This window comes from Ranitomeya imitator, chromosome 1 (genome assembly GCF_032444005.1).
Source record: "Ranitomeya imitator isolate aRanImi1 chromosome 1, aRanImi1.pri, whole genome shotgun sequence".
NCBI lineage: Eukaryota > Metazoa > Chordata > Amphibia > Anura > Dendrobatidae > Ranitomeya > Ranitomeya imitator.
This window is the reverse complement of record NC_091282.1, coordinates 570,273,241-570,298,214: the sequence shown is the minus strand read 5'-3', so window position 1 is coordinate 570,298,214 and position 24,974 is coordinate 570,273,241. Positions and strand designations below refer to the sequence as shown.

Genomic DNA, 24,974 nt, shown 5'->3' with positions numbered 1-24,974 from the left:
ACAGCAGCCAGATGTTACAGCATAGTGGATGGGATTTCAAGAAATCCCATGTCCACTATGCGTGCAGGGACGCTTCCAGCTCACCTGCAGAGACGGACATGTGGCGCGTCTTGCCAGTTTCCACAAGATAAATTTTACCTGTACAATGTATTGGACGCGGTGATTCCGCATGGTTCAATTAACACATGCGGAATCACCTGCGTTCAAAAGATGGCAGCGCTTTGGACGGAGTGGACATGGGCTGCATCCAAAGCGCTGCTGGTTCCTGGCCATGGGAACATACCCTCTGACTACCTACTATGCGCAGGAATAGTCAGCAGGGCTGTGGAGTCGGAGTCGTGGAGTCGGAGTCAGAGTTGGAATCGGAATAAAATGGACCAACTCCTAAAATATATAATAAATTGAATACAGTAGTTCAATGCAGTTTGTGGGGAGTATTTTTTTCATAAGAATTTGAGAAAGCAATGAAATGTCCTATAAATGTCTGTCCTATCCCTAAGGTCTAGACTTTTAGCTGAGATGAATCTGTGCTGCAGTTTATGTTCATGATAACTAGTGAAGTTCCTCCTCTACAGATAAGGGGAAAAAATAACAAACACACAGGGAAGGAAAGCCTACATTCATCTCAGAACTTCTGGAGTGAACAGGAAAGCAGGATTAAAGAAAGGAAGTACTTCCTAAAGCATATCTAAACTTTCAGTAAACTGTGCATAAATCAATAGCCCAGTATATGTTGTCTCTGTATGCTTGATGTTTTAGTTTGTTTTCCTCTTAGCTCATGTTTGGAGAAATTAGCTGCCCTGATGACTTATATAGACTATAAGGGAAAAAATGTTTTCTAACATCTCAAATTCGGAAATACAGCAACAGGATCGATGAGGACGTGTGTGTGTGTGTGTGTGTGTGTGTGTGTTTGTGTGTTCTGGAATGTGATTCAGCACAAACAAGCTCCCTCCCTCCTCCCCTCTTCATAGACTGTGAAGAAATATAATGTGAAGCACTTAGTGAGCTGTACCCTGAGACAAGCCTGACATTGAAAGTTCAGCATAAAGCTATTTAACATATTCTACAAACTTTATACTTATCTGTCCTATTGATTTATGCAAAGATTGTTTTATTTATATCCTAAATTATACAGTGTATGATTCCCTATTCTTGCAAGAATTAAATTACAATATACTTTATTTATTTTTACAAGACAAAAATATTTTGAGAGCCAATTTACATAATTACAAAATGTCTAAAGGTACCTTCACACTCAGCGACGCTGCAGCGATACCGACAACGATGTCGATCGCTGCAGCGTCGCTGTTTGGTCGCTGGAGAGCTGTCACACAGACAGCTCTCCAGCGACCAACGATCCCGAGGTCCCCGGTAACCAGGGTAAACATCGGGTTACTAAGCGCAGGGCCGCGCTTAGCAACCCGATGTTTACCATGGTTACCAGCGTAAACGTTAAAAAAACAAACACTACATACTTACCTTCAGCTGTCTGTCCTCCGGCGCTCTGCTTTCCTCTGCACTGTCAGTGCCGGTCAGCCGGAAAGCAGAGCGGTGACGTCACCGCTGTGCTTTCCGGCTGGCCGGCGCTGACACAGGATGCAGGAGGAGTGCAGAGAAGCAGAGCGCCGGGGACAGACAGCTGAAGGTAAGTATGTAGTGTTTGTTTTTTTAACGTTTACGCTGGTAACCATGGTAAACATCGGGTTACTAAGCGCGGCCCTGCGCTTAGTAACCCGATGTTTACCCTGGTTACCAGTGAAGACATCGCTGAATCGGCGTCACACACGCCGATCCAGCGATGTCAGCGGGAGGTCCAGCGACGAAATAAAGTTCTGGACTTTCCTCAGCGACCAACGATCTCCCAGCAGGGGCCTGATCGTTGGTCGCTGTCACACATAACGATTTCCTTAACGATATCGTTGCTACGTCACAAAAAGCAACAATATCGTTAACGATATCGTTATGTGTGAAGGTACCTTTAGAAGCACCTTATGGAGTCAACTGTAATTGAGAATTACACAGTGACTCAAGATAATAAACATTTTGTGAGTCAGTGCATAAGTGACACAGATGAAAACAAATGCTGTGATGCCAATATCAGTGCATATACAGGCAGTGGTAAAATATCGTAGTTACTCACCGATAACGGTATTTCTCTGATCCCATGACGGCACCACGGGGAGAGAGGGATCCGCCCTCAGGGACAGGAAACCCACAGGTCAAAAAGGCGGGACCTCTCTTCCACCCCAGTTGGTTTACAGAGCCTTAACAGGACCACAGCTGTAACTTAAACGGTTATTTAAACAACAAAATAATTTTAACTCTTCCTTTTTTTTTTTTAAGGCACCGCTTGACTAAAATCAATAGTTAATTACTAGTGTGCACACCCACACGTGAAGGGAGGGAATATACGGGTGCCGTCATGGGATCAGAGAAATACTGTTATCTGTGAGTAACTACGATATTCTCTTACCCCCATGACGGCACCACGGAGAGAATTTCATAGAATGTGCATTAGGGTGGGATTACTGCCTCTAGGACCCTTCTACCGAAGGTTAGGTCTGAGGAGAAGGATAGGTCCAGTTGGTAGTGTTTGAAAAATGTAGAGGGAGAAGATCAAGTGGCTGCTCTACATATCTGGTCAATTGATGCTCCTGCTCGCTCTGCCCAAGAGGTTGCCACCGATCTAGTTGAATGAGCTTTGATCCCGTCTAAAACAGCTTCATTGGATGAGGCGTATGCCAGGGTAATATGGCTTCCGGTCACACCACTCCACTGAAACTGCCCTAAGGTTACCAATGACCTCTTAACCGCCAAGAGCAAGCGACACTACTCTGTCCTCCTCCTCCTGGACTTGTCGGCTGCCTTTGACACAGTGGACCATTCCTTATTATTACAGACCCTCTCATCCCTTGGCATCACAGACTTGGCCCTATCCTGGATATCATCATACCTAACAGACCGGACATTCAGCGTCTCCCACTCACACACCACCTCCTTACCTCGCCCCCTCTCTGTCGGAGTCCCACAAGGTTCAGTCCTAGGGCCCCTGCTCTTCTCCATTTACACCTTTGGCCTGGGACAGCTCATAGAATCTCATGGCTTTCAGTATCATCTCTATGCTGATGACACACAGATCTACATCTCTGGACCAGATATCACCTCCCTACTAACCAGAATCCCTCAATGTCTGTCCGCTATTTCATCCTTCTTCTCCGCTAGATTTCTGAAACTTAACATGGACAAAACAGAATTCATCATCTTTCCCCCATCTCACGTGACCCCCCCAACGAATCTATCCATTACAGTAAATGGCTGCCCACTTTCCCCAGTCCCACAAGCTCGCTCTCTCGGAGTAAACCTTGATGCTGATTTCTCCTTCAAACCACATATCCAAGCCCATTCCACTTCCTGACGACTTCAACTCAAAAATATAAACTCTGCTGCCAGACTAATCCACCTGTCCCCCCGCTATTCCCCAGCTTCTCCCCTCTGTCAATCCCTTCACTGGCTCCCCATTGCCCAGAGACTCCAGTACAAAACCCTAACCATGACGTGCAAAGCCATCCACAACCTGTCTCCTCCATACATCTATGACCTCGTCTCCCGGTACTTACCTACACGCAACCTCTGATCCTCACAAGACCTCCTTCTCTACTCCCCTCTTATCTCCTCTTCCCACAATCATATACAAGATTTCTCTCGCGTATCACCCCTACTCTGGAACCCTCTACCCCAACATATCAGACTCTCACCATCAAAACCTTCAAAAAGAACCTGAAGACCTACCTCTTCCGGCAAGCCTATAACCTGCAGTAACAACCGATCGACCAAACCGCTGCATGACCAGCTCTACCCTCGCCTACTGTATTCTCACCCATCCCTTGTAGATTGTGAGCCTTCGCGGGCAGGGTCCTCTCTCCTCCTGTACCAGTTATGACTTGTATTGTCTAAGATTATTGTACTTGTTTTTATTATGTATACCCCTACTTACATGTAAAGTGCCATGAAATAAATGGCGCTATAACAATAAATAATAATAATAATGGCATCCCTTACCCATCTCACCAGTGTGGCTTTTGATGCTTTGTGTCCTTTGTTTGGGCCCTGAAAACAAACAAACAGAGACCTGCCTTTCCTACACTCCCTTGTGGCTGTTATATATCAGGTCAGGCATCTCTTAACATCTAGTGTGTAGAGATTTTTCCTTTTCATTTTTGGGATTTGGGCAAAAAGATGGTAAAGATATCTCCTGAGATCTATGAAACCGTGATGCCACTTTAGGAAGGTAAGACGGGTCGGGTCAGTCCTAAGGACTACTCTGTCCTCTAATATCTGGGTTAGAGGCGGATGGGCTGATAGAGCCTGCAAGCCACTAATTCTGCGGGCTGAGGTTAATGCTACCAGCAGGGAGGTTTTCAGGGAAATTATTTTTAAAGAAGCTTGAGACAAGGGTTCAAAAGGTGCTTTAGTTAGTGCAGAAAGTACTAGGTTTAGGTCCCAGGGAGGTGAAGTGTGATGTATGACTGGTTTAGACTTAATTGAGGCTTTAATAAACCTTTTTATCCAGTGATTCCCTGCTAGATCACAGTTGTAAAGAGCGCCTAATGCTGCGATTTGAACCTTAAGGGTGCTTGTTGCTAACCCTTTTTCTAATCCTTTCTGAAGAAATTCTAGTACTTCCTGAATTGGGATCTCTCCCGACAAGCTGACATTTGAATTAGAGAGGAACTTTTTCCAGACTTTCCCATATGCTCTGATAGTTACTGGTTTTCTACTGGACAAAAGGGTTGAAACTAAATTTGAATAAAACCCCCTTTTTGTTAAAAGTTTCCTCTCAAATTCCAGGCTGTCATATGCAAGTTTTTTACTTGTGGATGATTTATTGGCCCCTGACACAGAAGGTTTGGGATATCCCGGAGAACCCATGGTTCTGTTATAGACATTATGCATAGCCATGGGAACATGCTCATTTTGGCCAAAACGGGGCTATCACAATCACTCTTGCTCCGTCCTCCCGAGTCTCCTTCAGAACTAATGGAAATAATGCTATCGGAGGAAAGGTATAAGCTAGTTGGAAGTTCCAGTGAATTATAAAGGCGTCTAGGGTCACTGGATTCCCCCGTGGCTCGATTGAACAGAATGCCTGTGTCTTCCGGTTTAGACTGTTTCCAAACAAGTCTTTTTCCGGAACTCCCCAACAATCCACTATGTGGTTAAATATCTCCTGGTTCAATTCCCATTCCCCATGCTTTAACTGTGTTCTGTTTAAAAAATCTGCCGTCTGATTCTCTGTCCCTTTGATGTGAAGGTCTTACAGAGAGGACAAATTGGCTTCCGCTAGTGACATGATAGATTTCGTCACCTTTATCAGTGACTGGGACTTTGTTCCCCCCTGATGATTCAGGTATGCCACCACCACCCTGTTGTCCAAAAGCACCCTTACGTGATGGGAACGGAGGGAGACTAGAAAGTGGTTGAGCACGTATTCTACTGCCAAGAATTCTTTCATGTTTGAAGAAAACAGTTTTTCTCTCTCTGACCATGGGCTTTGGGCAATCTGATCGTTTAAATGAGCTCCCCAACCCCATGGGCTCGCATCCGTGGTCAGGGTTATAGAAACTGGCCATACCCATGGGACACCCCTGGTGAGATTGGCCGGGTCTGTCCACCAAGCTAGGGAACATATTGTTTGAGATTTTTAAGCGCTTTTCTAAATCCCCCTTTAAGCGGGATTCTGCCTCTAATATCTCCCACTGGAGATCTCTGGAGTGACACTGAGCCCATTGAACTGCTGGAATACAGGCTGTCATTGATCCTAACACGGACATTGCTTTCCATAAAGTGATGACTGGCGAAAGTCTTAATTGGGCTATTAGCTGTATCATGTTGGAAACTTTTGTCCCTGGGAGACAGCATTCTTGTTTTGTTGAATCAATCATTATTCCTAAGTACTGTTGTATTTGTGTTGGAATAATTCTGGATTTTTCTAGATTCAACATCCAACCCAGATTTGACAGGGCTGTCATCACCTTGTCTAACTGCTGACTGCAATGGCGTGAGGATCTGCCCATTACTAGGAGGTCGTCCAGATATGGGACTATTAGCACGTTTTGCTCCCTTATGTGGGCCATCACTTCTGCCATTAATTTCGTAAACACTCTCGGGGCTATGGCAAGGCCAAATGGGAGAGCTCTGAACTGATAATGTTTCAGTTCCCCTTGCATTATCACCGCCACTCTGAGGTATTTCCGGTAACTGGGATGGATGGGCACATGGTAGTATGCGTCTCTTAGGTCGACTACGGTCATAAAATAAGATGGATGAAGGGTTCTGACACAGGTTTTTATTGTTTCCATCTTGAAACTCTGGGTCACTAGGTATTTGTTTAATTTTTTCAAGTTTATTATTGTTCTGAAAGTCCCATCTGGCTTCGTTCGAAGAAAAAGAGGGGAGTAGAAACCCGTGTCCTTTTCCTGTTGTGGAACCTCCTGTAGGATATTCTTTGTGAGAAGGCTGTATATTTCCTTTTGCAGGCCCAGTTGTTCGATCTCTGATTTCCTCTGTGGCGTTATGACTAAATGGTGGCATGGCATCGTATGAAATTTTAATTTTAGACCCGTCTTTATTATATTTAGTGTCCACGTGCTTCCTGATATTTTTTCCCAGGCCTGAAGAAAGTATGTCAGTCTCCCTCCCACCTGGGGGGTACCTTCATTGGGACTGTTTCTTATTGTCTGGTTTGTTAAAAATGAAGCCCCTCCCTTTAAACCTTTTATCCTCCCATCCTTCTTTTTGTTTTTTTGGGGGGCGTTTACGCATAAATTTTCTACCCCAAAAGGGTAGTCTATACGATTGGTTAGGAAACCCTGGGAAGGCTTTTTTCTTGTCTACGGCTTTTTCGAGAATGTCATCCAGGGTAGGTCCAAACAAAAATTCTCCCTCACATGGTATGGAGCATAATTTTGCCTTAGTTTGTAGATCTCCTGGCCAGCACTTGAGCCATAAAGCTCTTCTGGCTGCATTCGAGAATGAAGCCGACCTTGCTCTTAGTCTCACAGAATCTATAGAAGCGTCCAGGGAGAAGGACTTGGGGATCCTAGTTAATGATAAACTTACCTGGAGCAGCCAGTGCCAGGCTGCAGCTGCCAAGGCAAACAGGATCATGGGGTGCATTAAAAGAGGTCTGGATACACATGATGAGAGCATTATACTGCCTCTGTACAAATCCCTAGTTAGACCGCACATGGAGTACTGTGTCCAGTTTTGGGCACCGGTGCTCAGGAAGGATATAATGGAACTAGAGAGAGTACAAAGGAGGGCAACAAAATTAATAAAGGGGATGGGAGAACTACAATACCCAGATAGATTAGCGAAATTAGGATTATTTAGTCTAGAAAAAAGACGACTGAGGGGCGATCTAATAACCATGTATAAGTATATAAGGGGACAATACAAATATCTCGCTGAGGATCTGTTTATACCAAGGAAGGTGACGGGCACAAGGGGGCATTCTTTGCGTCTGGAGGAGAGAAGGTTTTTCCACCAACATAGAAGAGGATTCTTTACTGTTAGGGCAGTGAGAATCTGGAATTGCTTGCCTGAGGAGGTGGTGATGGCGAACTCAGTCGAGGGGTTCAAGAGAGGCCTGGATGTCTTCCTGGAGCAGAACAATATTGTATCATACAATTATTAGGTTCTGTAGAAGGACGTAGATCTGGGTATTTATTATGATGGAATATAGGCTGAACTGGATGGACAAATGTCTTTTTTCGGCCTTACTAACTATGTTACTATGTTACTATGTCCACTAAATATGCAGCAGCACCCCTCATTATTGACAGAGTCCAATATTGATTCCCTTGATATCTTATCCTTTAATTGGGACTCTAGGTGGTCCAACCACACCATTAATGCTCTCGCCGTGCATGTAGCGGCTATTCCTGGTTTTAAGCCCTCGCTAACAGCTTCCCAGGAGCCTTTTAAGACTTCAGCTTTCTTGTCCATAGGGTCCTTGAGGGTCCCCATATCCTCAAAGGGTAATGCAAATTTTTTAGAGGCCTTCACAATAGCGACATCTAATTTTGGCGCTTTTCCCCATGAAGCACATGCTGGGTCGTCAAACGGATATTTTCTTTTTGGAGCTAAGAGGACTTTTTTATCTGGCCTCTTCTACTCCTTTTTTATTAGGGTCTGTATCTTTTCATTTAATGGGAACGCCCGGCGCTTTCTCTGTTCTAGGCCGCTAAACATAAGGTCTTGTGCCGTTTTTTTAGACCGGGTGTCCGCCAGCCCCATGGTTGTTCTAACCGCCTTTACCAATGCATCTGTTTCCTCAATAGGAAAACAGTTACGACCGCTTTCTGATGATGTAGAGGATGATGAAGAGGACAGAGAACTATCCGAGCTATAATGGACACTATGTTCCTCACTAGAACTGGAATCCGGGGATTTACATCTGGATTTGTGTTTTCTCTTAACCCTGCTGTTTTGTTCGCATTTACTATACACTTGTAGTGTTCCGGGTCACTATGACCCGGCTTATTAAACCTTGATTTTAGACACTCTAACTCCATTTTTTTATACTTTTTGCTTACTAGACTGTTTGTGAACATGTTTGGTAGTAAAAAAAAAAGAAAAATGAACTAGAAATCTTTTTTTTTTGTTTTTATTCTGAAAAAACAGATCAATGAGCAAAACGAAAATAGAAAAATACATGAAAAACAATACACATGATTACACGTCTTAGACAGCGCGTTCTGAGCAGTCCGTTCTGCGCATAATATACACGTGTAGTGCACACCTAGTGATCTCTCCGGATGCACTCTACATTTTAGAATAGACTGCGCACCAAAAATAATCAATATAAAGCCATTTTTATGGTGCGCAGATCTCAATGCATACCCCCGATAGAGCTGTACGACCCCATTGAAATAATTTAGGAAATAAATCAATTGATATACAATAGTAGATGCAATAAATAGACCCAACTGAGGTTATAACTCCTTTATTTCACTGAAAATATGGCCTCACAGCTGTAAAAAACGATGTCGGGTCACTATGACCCGAACACAACAAGTGTAACTTTTTGCGTGTAGCAAAAAGTAAACGAAAAAAAAAAAAATACTTATAGGTAGGTCCCCCAAAATGAGGAAAAGTCAAGGAGTCTCAAGTTTTAGAGACTTACAGAAAAAAATCTACAGGGCCGCAAAAAGTCTGTTCGGGTCACTATGACCCGAACAGAACAGCAGGGTTAAGGTTTTTTTAAGTTTTTCAACACATCTTCTACTTGGGATTTAATCAGTACTTTAAGGTCAGATGCGAATCTTGGGGATTCTTCACTTATAGTATTCTCTATGCATATCGAACAGAGCTTTTTAACCCATGTAGCGGGTAAATCTGCAGAGCAGATTGGACACACTTTGTGTTTCGTTTTCTCCGTACATTTCTTTCCGTAAGGAACACAATAAACCCCTAATTAGAATATGTACGTACACGGAGATCACTTACCCTCCTAATATGAGGGGGATACCGGTTCTGGTCTTGGAGATGTGTCCTTGATTTGAACCGTTGCCCTTCTTCCGTATCCACTGGAGCCTCTGCTGCGTTGGGATCCTGAGCTGTGGCACTGAGTAGGCTGCTGTTGCTGTCGCCGCTGCGGGTGATGCTGCAGCCGTTTTTTCGGTGGGGATTTCATAACTTCCTCCGCCAGTTGCTCTTTTCCACTCATGGTGAAATCGTTGAGCAGCGGTATCAGGCTGCTCTGTTATTTTTATTCCCCGTCTGTAGCGCCGGGCGGCATCCGCGCTGTCGGTGGCCACCGCCACCATCCCCCAGGGCCTCAGAACGGCGGTAATTTACCAGGAAGCTGCCACTACCTATTACCGGTTGCTGGAGAAGGAAGAGGCAGACCGGATTCCTCTTCACTGCCTCTTCCCTGCACACATTCAGGGCCCACCGACCCCAAACTGTGCCTTCAGGGACGGAAATCCACCTGGGACCGCGGAAGGGCCCCCCACTGCCTGAATTCGGCCAGATGGTCCCCGGTATCCCGCGACGACAGGTATGTCAACCTGTAGGTTCCCTGTCAGGGACAGGAAACCGAACTGGGGTGGAAGAGAGGTCCCGCCTTTTTGACCTGTGGGTTTCCTGTCCCTGAGTCTCCGTGGTGCCGACATGGGGGTAAAAGAAATGCTCCTTCAAGAGATTCCAATCTAAGGGTATGTGTCCACGTTCAGGAGTGCATCAGGATTTGGTCAGGATTTTACTCAGGTAAAATCCTGAAAAAATCTGTACCTGAGGTCACCTGCGTTGTCCTTGCGTTGTTTCAGCATTGTAAGGACATGCTGCGTTCTTAAAAGACGCGCCGCATGTCCGTTTCCGCGGGTATGCCGCATAGTGTCCACTATGCTGTAACATCTGGACGCTGCGTGTTTCCTGAACGTGGAACCATACCCTAAGATGACATTTACAAAGCTGCCACAAAGCTGTGACTGAAAAAGATCACAGCAGCACCAAGAAACCAGAGACCAGCACTTCCCGCCAGGTAAAGGAGGAAAGAGCGTCTCAAACATCAGTTACAAGATATTTTGTAAGTGACAAATTTAGTGCAACAATGACAGAAGACGTGTTTGAAAGACTGCTCATCGAGCTTGTTGTGAAGGACGGTGTACCATTACCATTATTTGTATGACCAGCTTTTACAACTCTTTAATGGAGAAATGGCCCACGAACTTTGTGTTTCTCTGGAAAGAGAAAGTATTAGAAATTAGTGATTGAAGAAGCTTTTAACCAAAAGGAAGATCTTAGGGCTCATTTTCCCATGCGAGAAACTCGGATGAGTCTCGCACGTCAATACCTGGCACTCAGAAACGGAGTGTACGGCCATGTAGCAATACATGTAGCTGAACGCTCAAATCATGAGTGCCGGATGCAGTGTCGGGTATTGACGTGCGAGACTCATCTGAGTTTCACGCATGTGAGTATGCCCTTAAAAAGACTCTCAAGAGATGCTTTGTGTTTCTTAAAATGGATGCCTGCACACATCACAGAGTGAACTATTTTGCTATCAATGTTCGATATGTTTGTGAAAACAAAAAAATTGTTACTAAAACGCTGGCAGTTAAAGATACTAAGGCTCATCACAGCAGCCAGTTTCTCCAGACCTAACTGGAAAAAGTTCTCTAAGATTATGAACTAAAAAAAAAAAAGGTTCTTGCTAGTGTAATTGATAATGCTTCAAACATGATAAGTACAATTAAACTGATGAATGAGAATAATGAAGGTGAACAGCAGCTAGAAGAAAATTTCACATTCAGTATGTTGGAGATGGAAGGCCACAGTCCTGTTCACATAATGGAGGAACAAACAGATATTACTACAGAAGAACAGCAAAATGATTCTTTACAGTTAGATGATCTTGTTGAAGCAGCTTCACACCTCTTTCCTATTCATCACATACACTGTGTTGTGCACGCAGTGCAGCAGGCAATAAGAGATAGTCTGTAAGGGTACCGTCACACAGTGGCACTTTTGTCGCTACGACGGTACGATTCGTGACGTTCCAGCGATATCCATACGATATCGCTGTGTCTGACACGCAGCAGCGATCAGGGATCCTGCTGAGAATCGTACGTCGTAGCAGATCGTTTGGAACATTCTTTCGTCGCTGGATCTCCCGCTGTCATCGCTAGATCGGTGTGTGTGACACCGATCTAGCGATGCGTTCGCTTGTAACCAGGGTAAACATCGGGTTACTAAGCGCAGGGCCGCGCTTAGTAACCCGATGTTTACCCTGGTTACCAGCGTAAATGCAAAAAAAAACAAACAGAACATACTTACATTCCGGTGTCCATCAGGTCCCTTGCCGTCTGCTTCCCGCACTCACTGACTGCCGGCCGTAAAGTGAAAGCAGAGCACAGCGGTGACGTCACCGCTGTGCTGTGCTTTCACTTTACGGCTGGCAGTCAGTGAGTGCGGGAAACAGACGGCAAGGGACAGACACCGGAATGTAAGTATGTAGTGTTTGGTTTTTTTTACGCTGGTAACCAGGGTAGACATCGGGTTACTAAGCGCGGCCCTGCGCTTAGTAACCTGATGTTTACCCTGGTTACCAGGGGACTTCGGCATCGTTGGTCGCTGGAGAGCTGTCTGTGTGACAGCTCTCCAGCGACCACACAACGACTTACCAACGATCACGGCCAGGTCGTATCGCTGGTCGTGATTGTTGGTAAATCGTATAGTGTGACGGTACCCTAAGAGGGACATGCTGGCACTCTGATTAGCAAAGTGAGGAAATTGTCTATTGTGCCAGAACCCCAAAAATTGATTCCATCTTGAAGAGACGTGCTGGAAAAGGGGCAATTGTGGATTAAGCCACTTGGTGGGGCAGCACCTATTTAATGATTGAGCGATTGGTTGAGCTGAAACCATTCCTTGTAGATATGGCCAACCCTCAGGTAACACTACATGAAGGTCAATGGACACAGGTGGCTGAATTGAAGGAATTGCTTCATGACACATTTAGAGTGACTAAAAAGTTACAAGCTGAGGATTTAACTCCTGGCATTTTTATAAAGGAGTGGAAGAACTTGTTGTTTTGTCTGTCCCAAAGAGGAGGTTTAATCGCAGATGGCATTGCTTCAATGAAACGGAGATAGACACTGTTATTAGAAAATAAAATTCTTCTGGCAGCTGTTTATGTGGACCCGAGTCATCGTATATTGCTAGATGATCAACAACTTACTAAAGGAAAAGAAGCTTTGATTGAGGTAGCAGTTAGGATGAGTGGGCTACAGGACGGCCAAGAGCAAGAGGACTCGGTTCCTGCCAGTGTTGCTGCTGCCATTCCTTCATCGTCATCAGAGGAGGAGTTTGATTTTGACAAGTATTTGGAGGACATGGAGCAGGCAAAGCGTTACTGCAGGGAAAAAGATTCCACTCCCATAGAAAACAGATTGACCATATTTCAGCAAAATGTTTCACTTGCTCTCAAGAAAGTAGAAGAGTTCAATCATTCATCAAAACTGAATGTGCACGAGGCAATTCCTTTACACTCTGAAATTGTCAGAGATGTTGCCCGAGTGGTTACTGCTTTGTCACCAACCCAAGTTAGTGTAGAGAGGTTGTTCTCTAGCATTAAAATAATTAGGTCAGATTTGAGGTCATCTATGAAGGAGGATCTGATGGAGGCAATACCATTTCTCAGAACAAATTCATAGACTGCAAAAATGTTATTCAGTACGTTTTTGTTGTAAAAATTGTTTTCCACTTACTGAACAGTGTACAATAAAGTGTAAATATGCAAAGATTTTTTGTTCTAAAGTTGTATTCCAATATAGTGTATGTTCTATCTAAATGGATTATTGTATCACAATAAAGATTAAAAGCCTGATGTTACCATTTTACTACAGTAAGGGTATGTTTCCACGTTCAGGAAACGCTGCGTTGCGTCGCAGCGTCAAACCCGCATCGTCCAGATGTTACAGCATAGTGGAGGGGATTTTATGAAATCCTGTCTCCACTATGCGCGGTAACACGCACCCGGCAGCCCTGCGATTCCGGACATGTGGCGCATCTTATTAGATCGCAGCATGTCCGTTTACCTTGCGGCGCCGCTGCAAGGTATAACACAGGGCCCTATGTGTGGGGTGCGATGATTCCGGATGTGTGCAATGAACACATCCGGCATCATCGCATCTACGAAGGGGGTGTAGCTTTGGGCAGAGCGAATTTTTGTCTCCATCCAAAGCGCTGGCCATCCTGAACGTGGACACGTACCCTAAATTTATCACTTAAACATAAACATGAGCCATGTTTAAGGGAGTCGGAGATTTAGCCTACCGACTCCTCCACAGCACTGGCAGTCCTGCACTCGGAATCCGCAATACAGGTAGGATGTTCAGGGGCAGCAGCACCAGGGGGAACCACAAGAGGGCGCAGGTAACTTTACTCCACGTACCCCATCACATGACTACCTGGACTGCATAACTATGGAACACCCAGTAGAGATACCTCAGAAATCAGCCAATCCGATCACAGCTTTCACGTCCCATTTCAGGTTACACAGTGAAAGCTGTGCCCGGATTGGTTGCTATCAGTAGCAATGTCCTACACTTAGTAACAAGCCGTTTCCACAGACACCTTCCCGTTAAACACTCAGCGCCGCTCAGTGAGAAGGATATGAGCGGACACTTCCCGTTACGTGGCCAGCATCCTATCGCTGCTCACGTTAACCAATGAGGTAACTCACACATACTCCCCCCCGTACCTACTGATTACTACCGAGGGGTCTCAGACTATGCGCGTCACGTGACGCTCTACCTGGGCCACGCCCCCTCCTTCCGCCCAGTTGCCAATCGCGTTCGTTGCTCACATCCGGGCCACGCTGCTCCTCCTGCTCCGGTGCTCGGCGGCTGGAGGTAACCGGGACCAGGGTGTGGCACGACCGGTGCTGGCTCCGCCCGGGGGGGGGACCCCGCAGGATGGGGACAGCCATTAATATGTGGGGCTTGGCGGAAGTTTTGTGTCTGTGAATGGAGTGGAGTTGCATGGAGGCTAGTGTGAGGCTCGCCGGTGATTCACGGAGTGTCAGCATGACGTGGGAGCTCCAGTGTGGGAAGTGTCAGCTGGAATCCTTCACGGGAATAGGAGGCAGTCAGGGTGCTGCCTGTGTGCGAGTCACCGAGGGTGGCAGCACAGCTGCTGTGGCCGGCTATGGGGGAGCCCAGATATATAGTGTGGGGGGGTAATGTGTCTGTGTCTCCTGTATTACACGCTCTCCTGGTGTGGCCGGCTATGGGGGAGCCCAGATATATAGTGTGGGGGGTAATGTGTCTGTGTCTCCTGTATTACACGCTCTCCTGGTGTGGCCGGCTATGGGGGAGCCCAGATATATAGTGTGGGGGGTAATGTGTCTGGGTCTCCTGTATTACACGCTCTCCTGGTGTGGCCGGCTATGGGGGAGCCCAGATATATAGTGTGGGGGGGTAATGTGTCTGTGTCTCCTGTATTACACGCTCTCCTGGTGTGGCCGGCTATGGGGGAGCCCAGATATATAGTGTGGGGGGTAATGTGTCTGGGTCTCCTGTATTACACGCTCTCCTGGTGTGGCCGGCTATGGGGGAGCCCAGATATATAGTGTGGGGGGGTAATGTGTCTGTGTCTCCTGTATTACACGCTCTCCTGGTGTGGCCGGCTATGGGGGAGCCCAGATATATAGTGTGGGGGGGCAATGTGTCTGTGTCTCCTGTATTACACGCTCTCCTGGTGTGGCCGGCTATGGGGGAGCCCAGATATATAGTGTGGGGGGGCAATGTGTCTGTGTCTCCTGTATTACACGCTCTCCTGGTGTGGCCGGCTATGGGGGAGCCCAGATATATAGTGTGGGGGTAATGTGTCTGTGTCTCCTGTATTACACGCTCTCCTGGTGTGGCCGGCTATGGGGGAGCCCAGATATATAGTGTGTGTGGGGTAATATGTCTGGGTCTCCTGTATTACACGCTCTCCTGGTGTGGCCGGCTATGGGGGAGCCCAGATATATAGTGTGGGGGGGCAATGTGTCTGTGTCTCCTGTATTACACGCTCTCCTGGTGTGGCCGGCTATGGGGGAGCCCAGATATATAGTGTGGGGGGGCAATGTGTCTGTGTCTCCTGTATTACACGCTCTCCTGGTGTGGCCGGCTATGGGGGAGCCCAGATATATAGTGTGGGGGTAATGTGTCTGTGTCTCCTGTATTACACGCTCTCCTGGTGTGGCCGGCTATGGGGGAGCCCAGATATATAGTGTGTGTGGGGTAATATGTCTGGGTCTCCTGTATTACACGCTCTCCTGGTGTGGCCGGCTATGGGGGAGCCCAGATATATAGTGTGGGGGGGCAATGTGTCTGTGTCTCCTGTATTACACGCTCTCCTGGTGTGGCCGGCTATGGGGGAGCCCAGATATATAGTGTGGGGGGGCAATGTGTCTGTGTCTCCTGTATTACACGCTCTCCTGGTGTGGCCGGCTATGGGGGAGCCCAGATATATAGTGTGTGGGGTAATGTGTCTGTGTCTCCTGTATTACACGCTCTCCTGGTGTGGCCGGCTATGGGGGAGCCCAGATATATAGTGTGGGGGTAATGTGTCTGTGTCTCCTGTATTACACGCTCTCCTGGTGTGGCCGGCTATGGGGGAGCCCAGATATATAGTGTGTGGGGTAATGTGTCTGTGTCTCCTGTATTACACGCTCTCCTGGTGTGGCCGGCTATGGGGGAGCCCAGATATATAGTGTGGGGGTAATGTGTCTGTGTCTCCTGTATTACACGCTCTCCTGGTGTGGCCGGCTATGGGGGAGCCCAGATATATAGTGTGTGGGGTAATGTGTCTGTGTCTCCTGTATTACACGCTCTCCTGGTGTGGCCGGCTATGGGGGAGCCCAGATATATAGTGTGTGGGGTAATGTGTCTGTGTCTCCTGTATTACACGCTCTCCTGGTGTGGCCGGCTATGGGGGAGCCCAGATATATAGTGTGGGGGTAATGTGTCTGTGTCTCCTGTATTACACGCTCTCCTGGTGTGGCCGGCTATGGGGGAGCCCAGATATATAGTGTGTGGGGTAATGTGTCTGTGTCTCCTGTATTACACGCTCTCCTGGTGTGGCCGGCTATGGGGGAGCCCAGATATATAGTGTGGGGGTAATGTGTCTGTGTCTCCTGTATTACACGCTCTCCTGGTGTGGCCGGCTATGGGGGAGCCCAGATATATAGTGTGGGGGGGTAATGTGTCTGTGACTCCTGTATTACACGCTCTCCTGGTGTGGCCGGCTATGGGGGAGCCCAGATATATAGTGTGGGGGTAATGTGTCTGTGTCTCCTGTATTACACGCTCTCCTGGTGTGGCCGGCTATGGGGGAGCCCAGATATATAGTGTGGGGGGGTAATGTGTCTGTGTCTCCTGTATTACACGCTCTCCTGGTGTGGCCGGCTATGGGGGAGCCCAGATATATAGTGTGGGGGGTAATGTGTCTGTGTCTCCTGTATTACACGCTCTCCTGCTGTGGCTGGCTATGGGGGAGCCCAGATATATAGTGTGGGGGTAATGTGTCTGGGTCTCCTGTATTACACGCTCTCCTGGTGTGGCCGGCTATGGGGGAGCCCAGATATATAGTGTGGGGGGGTAATGTGTCTGTGTCTCCTGTATTACACGCTCTCCTGGTGTGGCCGGCTATGGGGGAGCCCAGATATATAGTGTGGGGGGGTAATGTGTCTGTGTCTCCTGTATTACACGCTCTCCTGGTGTGGCCGGCTATGGGGGAGCCCAGATATATAGTGTGGGGGGGTAATGTGTCTGTGTCTCCTGTATTACACGCTCTCCTGGTGTGGCCGGCTATGGGGGAGCCCAGATATATAGTGTGGGGGGGTAATGTGTCTGTGTCTCCTGTATTACACGCTCTCCTGGTGTGGCCGGCTATGGGGGAGCCCAGATATATAGTGTGGGGGGCAATGTGTCTGTGTCTCCTGTATTACACGCTCTCCTGGTGTGGCCGGCTATGGGGGAGCCCAGATATAGTGTGGGGGGGTAATGTGTCTGTGTCTCCTGTATTACACGCTCTCCTGGTGTGGCCGGCTATGGGGGAGCCCAGATATAGTGTGGGGGGGTAATGTGTCTGGGTCTCCTGTATTACACGCTCTCCTGGTGTGGCTGGCTATGGGGGAGCCCAGATATATAGTGTGGGGGGGGTAATGTGTCTGTGTCTCCTGTATTACACGCTCTCCTGGTGTGGCCGGCTATGGGGGAGCCCAGATATATAGTGTGTGTGGTGGGTAATGTGTCTGGGTCTCCTGTATTACACGCTCTCCTGGTGTGGCCGGCTATGGGGGAGCCCAGATATAGTGTGTGGGGGGGTTATGTGTCTGTGACTCCTGTATTACACGCTCTCCTGGTGTGGCCGGCTATGGGGGAGCCCAGATATATAGTGTGGGGGGCAATGTATCTGTGACTCCTGTATTACACGCTCTCCTGGTGTGGCCGGCTATGGGGGAGCCCAGATATAGTGTGGGGGGTAATGTGTCTGGGTCTCCTGTATTACACGCTCTCCTGGTGTGGCTGGCTATGGGGGGAGCCCAGATATATAGTGTGTGGGGGGTAATGTGTCTGTGTCTCCTGTATTACACGCTCTCCTGGTGTGGCCGGCTATGGGGGGAGCCCAGATATATAGTGTGGGGGGTAATGTGTCTGTGACTCCTGTATTACACGCTCTCCTGGTGTGGCCGGCTATGGGGAGCCCAGATATATAGTGTGGGGGTAATGTGTCTGGGTCTCCTGTATTACACGCTCTCCTGGTGTGGCTGGCTATGGGGAGCCCAGATATATAGTGTGGGGGTAATGTCTGTGACTCCTGTATTACACGCTCTCCTGGTGTGGCCGGCTATGGGGGAGCCCAGATATATAGTGTGTGGGGGTAATGTGTCTGGGTCTCCTGTATTACACGCTCTCCTGGTGTGGCCGGCTATGGGGGGAGCCCAGATATATAGTGTGTGGGGGTAATGTGTCTGGGTCTCCTGTATTACACGCTCTCCTGGTGTGGCCGGCTATGGGGAGCCCAGATATATAGTGTGGGGGTAATGTGTCTGGGTCTCCTGTATTACACGCTCTCCTGGTGTGGCCGGCTATGGGGGAGCCCAGATATATAGTGTGTGAGGGGTAATGTGTCTGTGTCTCCTGTATTACACGCTCTCCTGGTGTGGCTGGCTATGGGGGAGCCCAGATATATAGTGTGGGGGTAATGTGTCTGGGTCTCCTGTATTACACGCTCTCCTGGTGTGGCCGGCTATGGGGGGAGCCCAGATATATAGTGTGGGGGTAATGTGTCTGGGTCTCCTGTATTACACGCTCTCCTGGTGTGGCCGGCTATGGGGGGAGCCCAGATATATAGTGTGTGGGGGTAATGTGTCTGGGTCTCCTGTATTACACGCTCTCCTGGTGTGGCCGGCTATGGGGGAGCACAGATATAGTGTGTGGGGGGTAATGTGTCTGTGACTCCTGTATTACACGCTCTCCTGGTGTGGCCGGCTATGGGGGAGCACAGATATAGTGTGTGGGGGGTAATGTGTCTGTGACTCCTGTATTACACGCTCTCCTAGTGTGGCCGGCTATGGGGGAGCCCAGATATATAGTGTGTGGGGGGTAATGTGTCTGGGTCTCCTGTATTACACGCTCTCCTGGTGTGGCCGGCTATGGGGGAGCCCAGATATATAGTGTGTGGGGGGTAATGTGTCTGGGTCTCCTGTATTACACGCTCTCCTGGTGTGGCCGGCTATGGGGGAGCCCAGATATATAGTGTGTGGGGGGGGGGGGGGTAATGTGTCTGGGTCTCCTGTATTACACGCTCTCCTGGTGTGGCTGGCTATGGGGGAGCCCAGATATATAGTGTGTGTGGGGTAATGTGTCTGGGTCTCCTGTATTACACGCTCTCCTGGTGTGGCCGGCTATGGGGGGAGCCCAGATATAGTGTGTGGGGGTAATGTCTGTGTCTCCTGTATTACACGCTCTCCTGGTGTGGCCGGCTATGGGGGAGCCCAGATATATAGTGTGGGGGGCAATGTGTCTGGGTCTCCTGTATTACACGCTCTCCTGGTGTGGCCGGCTATGGGGGAGCCCAGATATATAGTGTGGGGGGCAATGTGTCTGGGTCTCCTGTATTACACGCTCTCCTGGTGTGGCCGGCTATGGGGGAGCCCAGATATATAGTGTGTGGGGGTAATGTGTCTGGGTCTCCTGTATTACACGCTCTCCTGGTGTGGCCGGCTATGGGGGAGCCCAGATATATAGTGTGGGGGTAATGTGTCTGTGTCTCCTGTATTACACGCTCTCCTGGTGTGGCCGGCTATGGGGAGCCCAGATATATAGTGTGTGAGGGGTAATGTGTCTGTGTCTCCTGTATTACACGCTCTCCTGGTGTGGCCGGCTATGGGGGAGCCCAGATATATAGTGTGGGGTAATGTGTCTGTGTCTCCTGTATTACACGCTCTCCTGGTGTGGCCGGCTATGGGGGGAGCCCAGATATAGTGTGGGGGGGTAATGTGTCTGGGTCTCCTGTATTACACGCTCTCCTGGTGTGGCCGGCTATGGGGAGCCCAGATATAGTGTGGGGGTAATGTGTCTGGGTCTCCTGTATTACACGCTCTCCTGGTGTGGCCGGCTATGGGGAGCCCAGATATATAGTGTGGGGGTAATGTCTGTGACTCCTGTATTACACGCTCTCCTGGTGTGGCCGGCTATGGGGGAGCCCAGATATATAGTGTGGGGGTAATGTGTCTGTGTCTCCTGTATTACACGCTCTCCTGGTGTGGCCGGCTATGGGGAGCCCAGATATATAGTGTGGGGGGCAATGTGTCTGGGTCTCCTGTATTACACGCTCTCCTGGTGTGGCCGGCTATGGGGGAGCCCAGATATATAGTGTGTGAGGGGTAATGTGTCTGTGTCTCCTGTATTACACGCTCTCCTGGTGTGGCCGGCTATGGGTGGAGCCCAGATATATAGTGTGGGGGGCAATGTGTCTGTGTCTCCTGTATTAAACGCTCTCCTGGTGTGGCTGCCTATGGGGGAGCCCAGATATATAGTGTGGGGGGCAATGTGTCTGTGTCTCCTGTATTACACGCTCTCCTGGTGTGGCCGGCTATGGGGGGAGCCCAGATATATAGTGTGGGGGGCAATGTGTCTCCTGTATTACACGCTCTCCTGGTGTGGCTGCCTATGGGGGAGCCCAGATATATAGTGTGGGGGGCAATGTGTCTGTGTCTCCTGTATTACACTCTCTCCTGGTGTGGCTGGCTATGGGGGAGCCCAGATATATAGTGTGTGTGTGGGGTAATGTGTCTGTGTCTCCTGTATTACACGCTCTCCTGGTGTGGCCGGCTATGGGGGAGCCCAGATATATAGTGTGTGTGGGGTAATATGTCTGGGTCTCCTGTATTACACGCTCTCCTGGTGTGGCCGGCTATGGGGGAGCCCAGATATATAGTGTGGGGGGCAATGTGTCTGTGTCTCCTGTATTACACGCTCTCCTGGTGTGGCCGGCTATGGGGGAGCCCAGATATATAGTGTGGGGGGGCAATGTGTCTGTGTCTCCTGTATTACACGCTCTCCTGGTGTGGCCGGCTATGGGGGAGCCCAGATATATAGTGTGGGGGTAATGTGTCTGTGTCTCCTGTATTACACGCTCTCCTGGTGTGGCCGGCTATGGGGGAGCCCAGATATATAGTGTGTGTGGGGTAATGTGTCTGGGTCTCCTGTATTACACGCTCTCCTGGTGTGGCCGGCTATGGGGGAGCCCAGATATATAGTGTGGGGGGGCAATGTGTCTGTGTCTCCTGTATTACACGCTCTCCTGGTGTGGCCGGCTATGGGGGAGCCCAGATATATAGTGTGGGGGGGCAATGTGTCTGTGTCTCCTGTATTACACGCTCTCCTGGTGTGGCCGGCTATGGGGGAGCCCAGATATATAGTGTGTGGGGTAATGTGTCTGTGTCTCCTGTATTACACGCTCTCCTGGTGTGGCCGGCTATGGGGGAGCCCAGATATATAGTGTGGGGGTAATGTGTCTGTGTCTCCTGTATTACACGCTCTCCTGGTGTGGCCGGCTATGGGGGAGCCCAGATATATAGTGTGTGGGGTAATGTGTCTGTGTCTCCTGTATTACACGCTCTCCTGGTGTGGCCGGCTATGGGGGAGCCCAGATATATAGTGTGGGGGTAATGTGTCTGTGTCTCCTGTATTACACGCTCTCCTGGTGTGGCCGGCTATGGGGGAGCCCAGATATATAGTGTGTGGGGTAATGTGTCTGTGTCTCCTGTATTACACGCTCTCCTGGTGTGGCCGGCTATGGGGGAGCCCAGATATATAGTGTGGGGGTAATGTGTCTGTGTCTCCTGTATTACACGCTCTCCTGGTGTGGCCGGCTATGGGGGAGCCCAGATATATAGTGTGTGGGGTAATGTGTCTGTGTCTCCTGTATTACACGCTCTCCTGGTGTGGCCGGCTATGGGGGAGCCCAGATATATAGTGTGGGGGTAATGTGTCTGTGTCTCCTGTATTACACGCTCTCCTGGTGTGGCCGGCTATGGGGGAGCCCAGATATATAGTGTGGGGGGGTAATGTGTCTGTGACTCCTGTATTACACGCTCTCCTGGTGTGGCCGGCTATGGGGGAGCCCAGATATATAGTGTGGGGGTAATGTGTCTGTGTCTCCTGTATTACACGCTCTCCTGGTGTGGCCGGCTATGGGGGAGCCCAGATATATAGTGTGGGGGGGTAATGTGTCTGTGTCTCCTGTATTACACGCTCTCCTGGTGTGGCCGGCTATGGGGGAGCCCAGATATATAGTGTGGGGGGTAATGTGTCTGTGTCTCCTGTATTACACGCTCTCCTGCTGTGGCTGGCTATGGGGGAGCCCAGATATATAGTGTGGGGGTAATGTGTCTGGGTCTCCTGTATTACACGCTCTCCTGGTGTGGCCGGCTATGGGGGAGCCCAGATATATAGTGTGGGGGGGTAATGTGTCTGTGTCTCCTGTATTACACGCTCTCCTGGTGTGGCCGGCTATGGGGGAGCCCAGATATATAGTGTGGGGGGGTAATGTGTCTGTGTCTCCTGTATTACACGCTCTCCTGGTGTGGCCGGCTATGGGGGAGCCCAGATATATAGTGTGGGGGGGTAATGTGTCTGTGTCTCCTGTATTACACGCTCTCCTGGTGTGGCCGGCTATGGGGGAGCCCAGATATATAGTGTGGGGGGGTAATGTGTCTGTGTCTCCTGTATTACACGCTCTCCTGGTGTGGCCGGCTATGGGGGAGCCCAGATATATAGTGTGGGGGGGTAATGTGTCTGTGTCTCCTGTATTACACGCTCTCCTGGTGTGGCCGGCTATGGGGGAGCCCAGATATATAGTGTGGGGGGGGTAATGTGTCTGTGTCTCCTGTATTACACGCTCTCCTGGTGTGGCCGGCTATGGGGGAGCCCAGATATATAGTGTGGGGGGCAATGTGTCTGTGTCTCCTGTATTACACGCTCTCCTGGTGTGGCCGGCTATGGGGGAGCCCAGATATAGTGTGGGGGGGTAATGTGTCTGTGTCTCCTGTATTACACGCTCTCCTGGTGTGGCCGGCTATGGGGGAGCCCAGATATAGTGTGGGGGGGTAATGTGTCTGGGTCTCCTGTATTACACGCTCTCCTGGTGTGGCTGGCTATGGGGGAGCCCAGATATATAGTGTGGGGGGGGGTAATGTGTCTGTGTCTCCTGTATTACACGCTCTCCTGGTGTGGCCGGCTATGGGGGAGCCCAGATATATAGTGTGTGTGGTGGGTAATGTGTCTGGGTCTCCTGTATTACACGCTCTCCTGGTGTGGCCGGCTATGGGGGAGCCCAGATATAGTGTGTGGGGGGGTTATGTGTCTGTGACTCCTGTATTACACGCTCTCCTGGTGTGGCCGGCTATGGGGGAGCCCAGATATATAGTGTGGGGGGCAATGTATCTGTGACTCCTGTATTACACGCTCTCCTGGTGTGGCCGGCTATGGGGGAGCCCAGATATAGTGTGGGGGGCAATGTATCTGTGACTCCTGTATTACACGCTCTCCTGGTGTGGCCGGCTATGGGGGAGCCCAGATATAGTGTGGGGGGTAATGTGTCTGGGTCTCCTGTATTACACGCTCTCCTGGTGTGGCTGGCTATGGGGGGAGCCCAGATATATAGTGTGTGGGGGGTAATGTGTCTGTGTCTCCTGTATTACACGCTCTCCTGGTGTGGCCGGCTATGGGGGGAGCCCAGATATATAGTGTGGGGGGTAATGTGTCTGTGACTCCTGTATTACACGCTCTCCTGGTGTGGCCGGCTATGGGGAGCCCAGATATATAGTGTGGGGGTAATGTGTCTGGGTCTCCTGTATTACACGCTCTCCTGGTGTGGCTGGCTATGGGGAGCCCAGATATATAGTGTGGGGGTAATGTCTGTGACTCCTGTATTACACGCTCTCCTGGTGTGGCCGGCTATGGGGGAGCCCAGATATATAGTGTGTGGGGGTAATGTGTCTGGGTCTCCTGTATTACACGCTCTCCTGGTGTGGCCGGCTATGGGGGGAGCCCAGATATATAGTGTGTGGGGGTAATGTGTCTGGGTCTCCTGTATTACACGCTCTCCTGGTGTGGCCGGCTATGGGGAGCCCAGATATATAGTGTGGGGGTAATGTGTCTGGGTCTCCTGTATTACACGCTCTCCTGGTGTGGCCGGCTATGGGGGAGCCCAGATATATAGTGTGTGAGGGGTAATGTGTCTGGGTCTCCTGTATTACACGCTCTCCTGGTGTGGCTGGCTATGGGGGAGCCCAGATATATAGTGTGGGGGTAATGTGTCTGGGTCTCCTGTATTACACGCTCTCCTGGTGTGGCCGGCTATGGGGGGAGCCCAGATATATAGTGTGGGGGTAATGTGTCTGGGTCTCCTGTATTACACGCTCTCCTGGTGTGGCCGGCTATGGGGGGAGCCCAGATATATAGTGTGTGGGGGTAATGTGTCTGGGTCTCCTGTATTACACGCTCTCCTGGTGTGGCCGGCTATGGGGGAGCACAGATATAGTGTGTGGGGGGTAATGTGTCTGTGACTCCTGTATTACACGCTCTCCTGGTGTGGCCGGCTATGGGGGAGCACAGATATAGTGTGTGGGGGGTAATGTGTCTGTGACTCCTGTATTACACGCTCTCCTAGTGTGGCCGGCTATGGGGGAGCCCAGATATATAGTGTGTGGGGGGTAATGTGTCTGGGTCTCCTGTATTACACGCTCTCCTGGTGTGGCCGGCTATGGGGGAGCCCAGATATATAGTGTGTGGGGGGTAATGTGTCTGGGTCTCCTGTATTACACGCTCTCCTGGTGTGGCCGGCTATGGGGGAGCCCAGATATATAGTGTGTGGGGGGGGGGGGGGTAATGTGTCTGGGTCTC

At 49.5% G+C, this 24,974-nt stretch overlaps 1 protein-coding gene across 1 annotated transcript in view; it reads left to right on the top strand.

The window, feature by feature from the left end:
* Positions 1 to 13,899: 13,899 nt before the first annotated feature.
* The window catches only part of LOC138676744 (mesoderm induction early response protein 2-like), a 182,088-nt gene continuing 171,013 nt past the window's right edge, over positions 13,900 to 24,974 (top strand). The window contains exons 1-2 of the mRNA XM_069766355.1: positions 13,900 to 13,944; positions 14,354 to 14,423. Coding sequence (XP_069622456.1) covers positions 13,900 to 13,944; positions 14,354 to 14,423 — 115 coding nt within the window. The remainder of the gene's footprint in view (positions 13,945 to 14,353; positions 14,424 to 24,974) is intronic.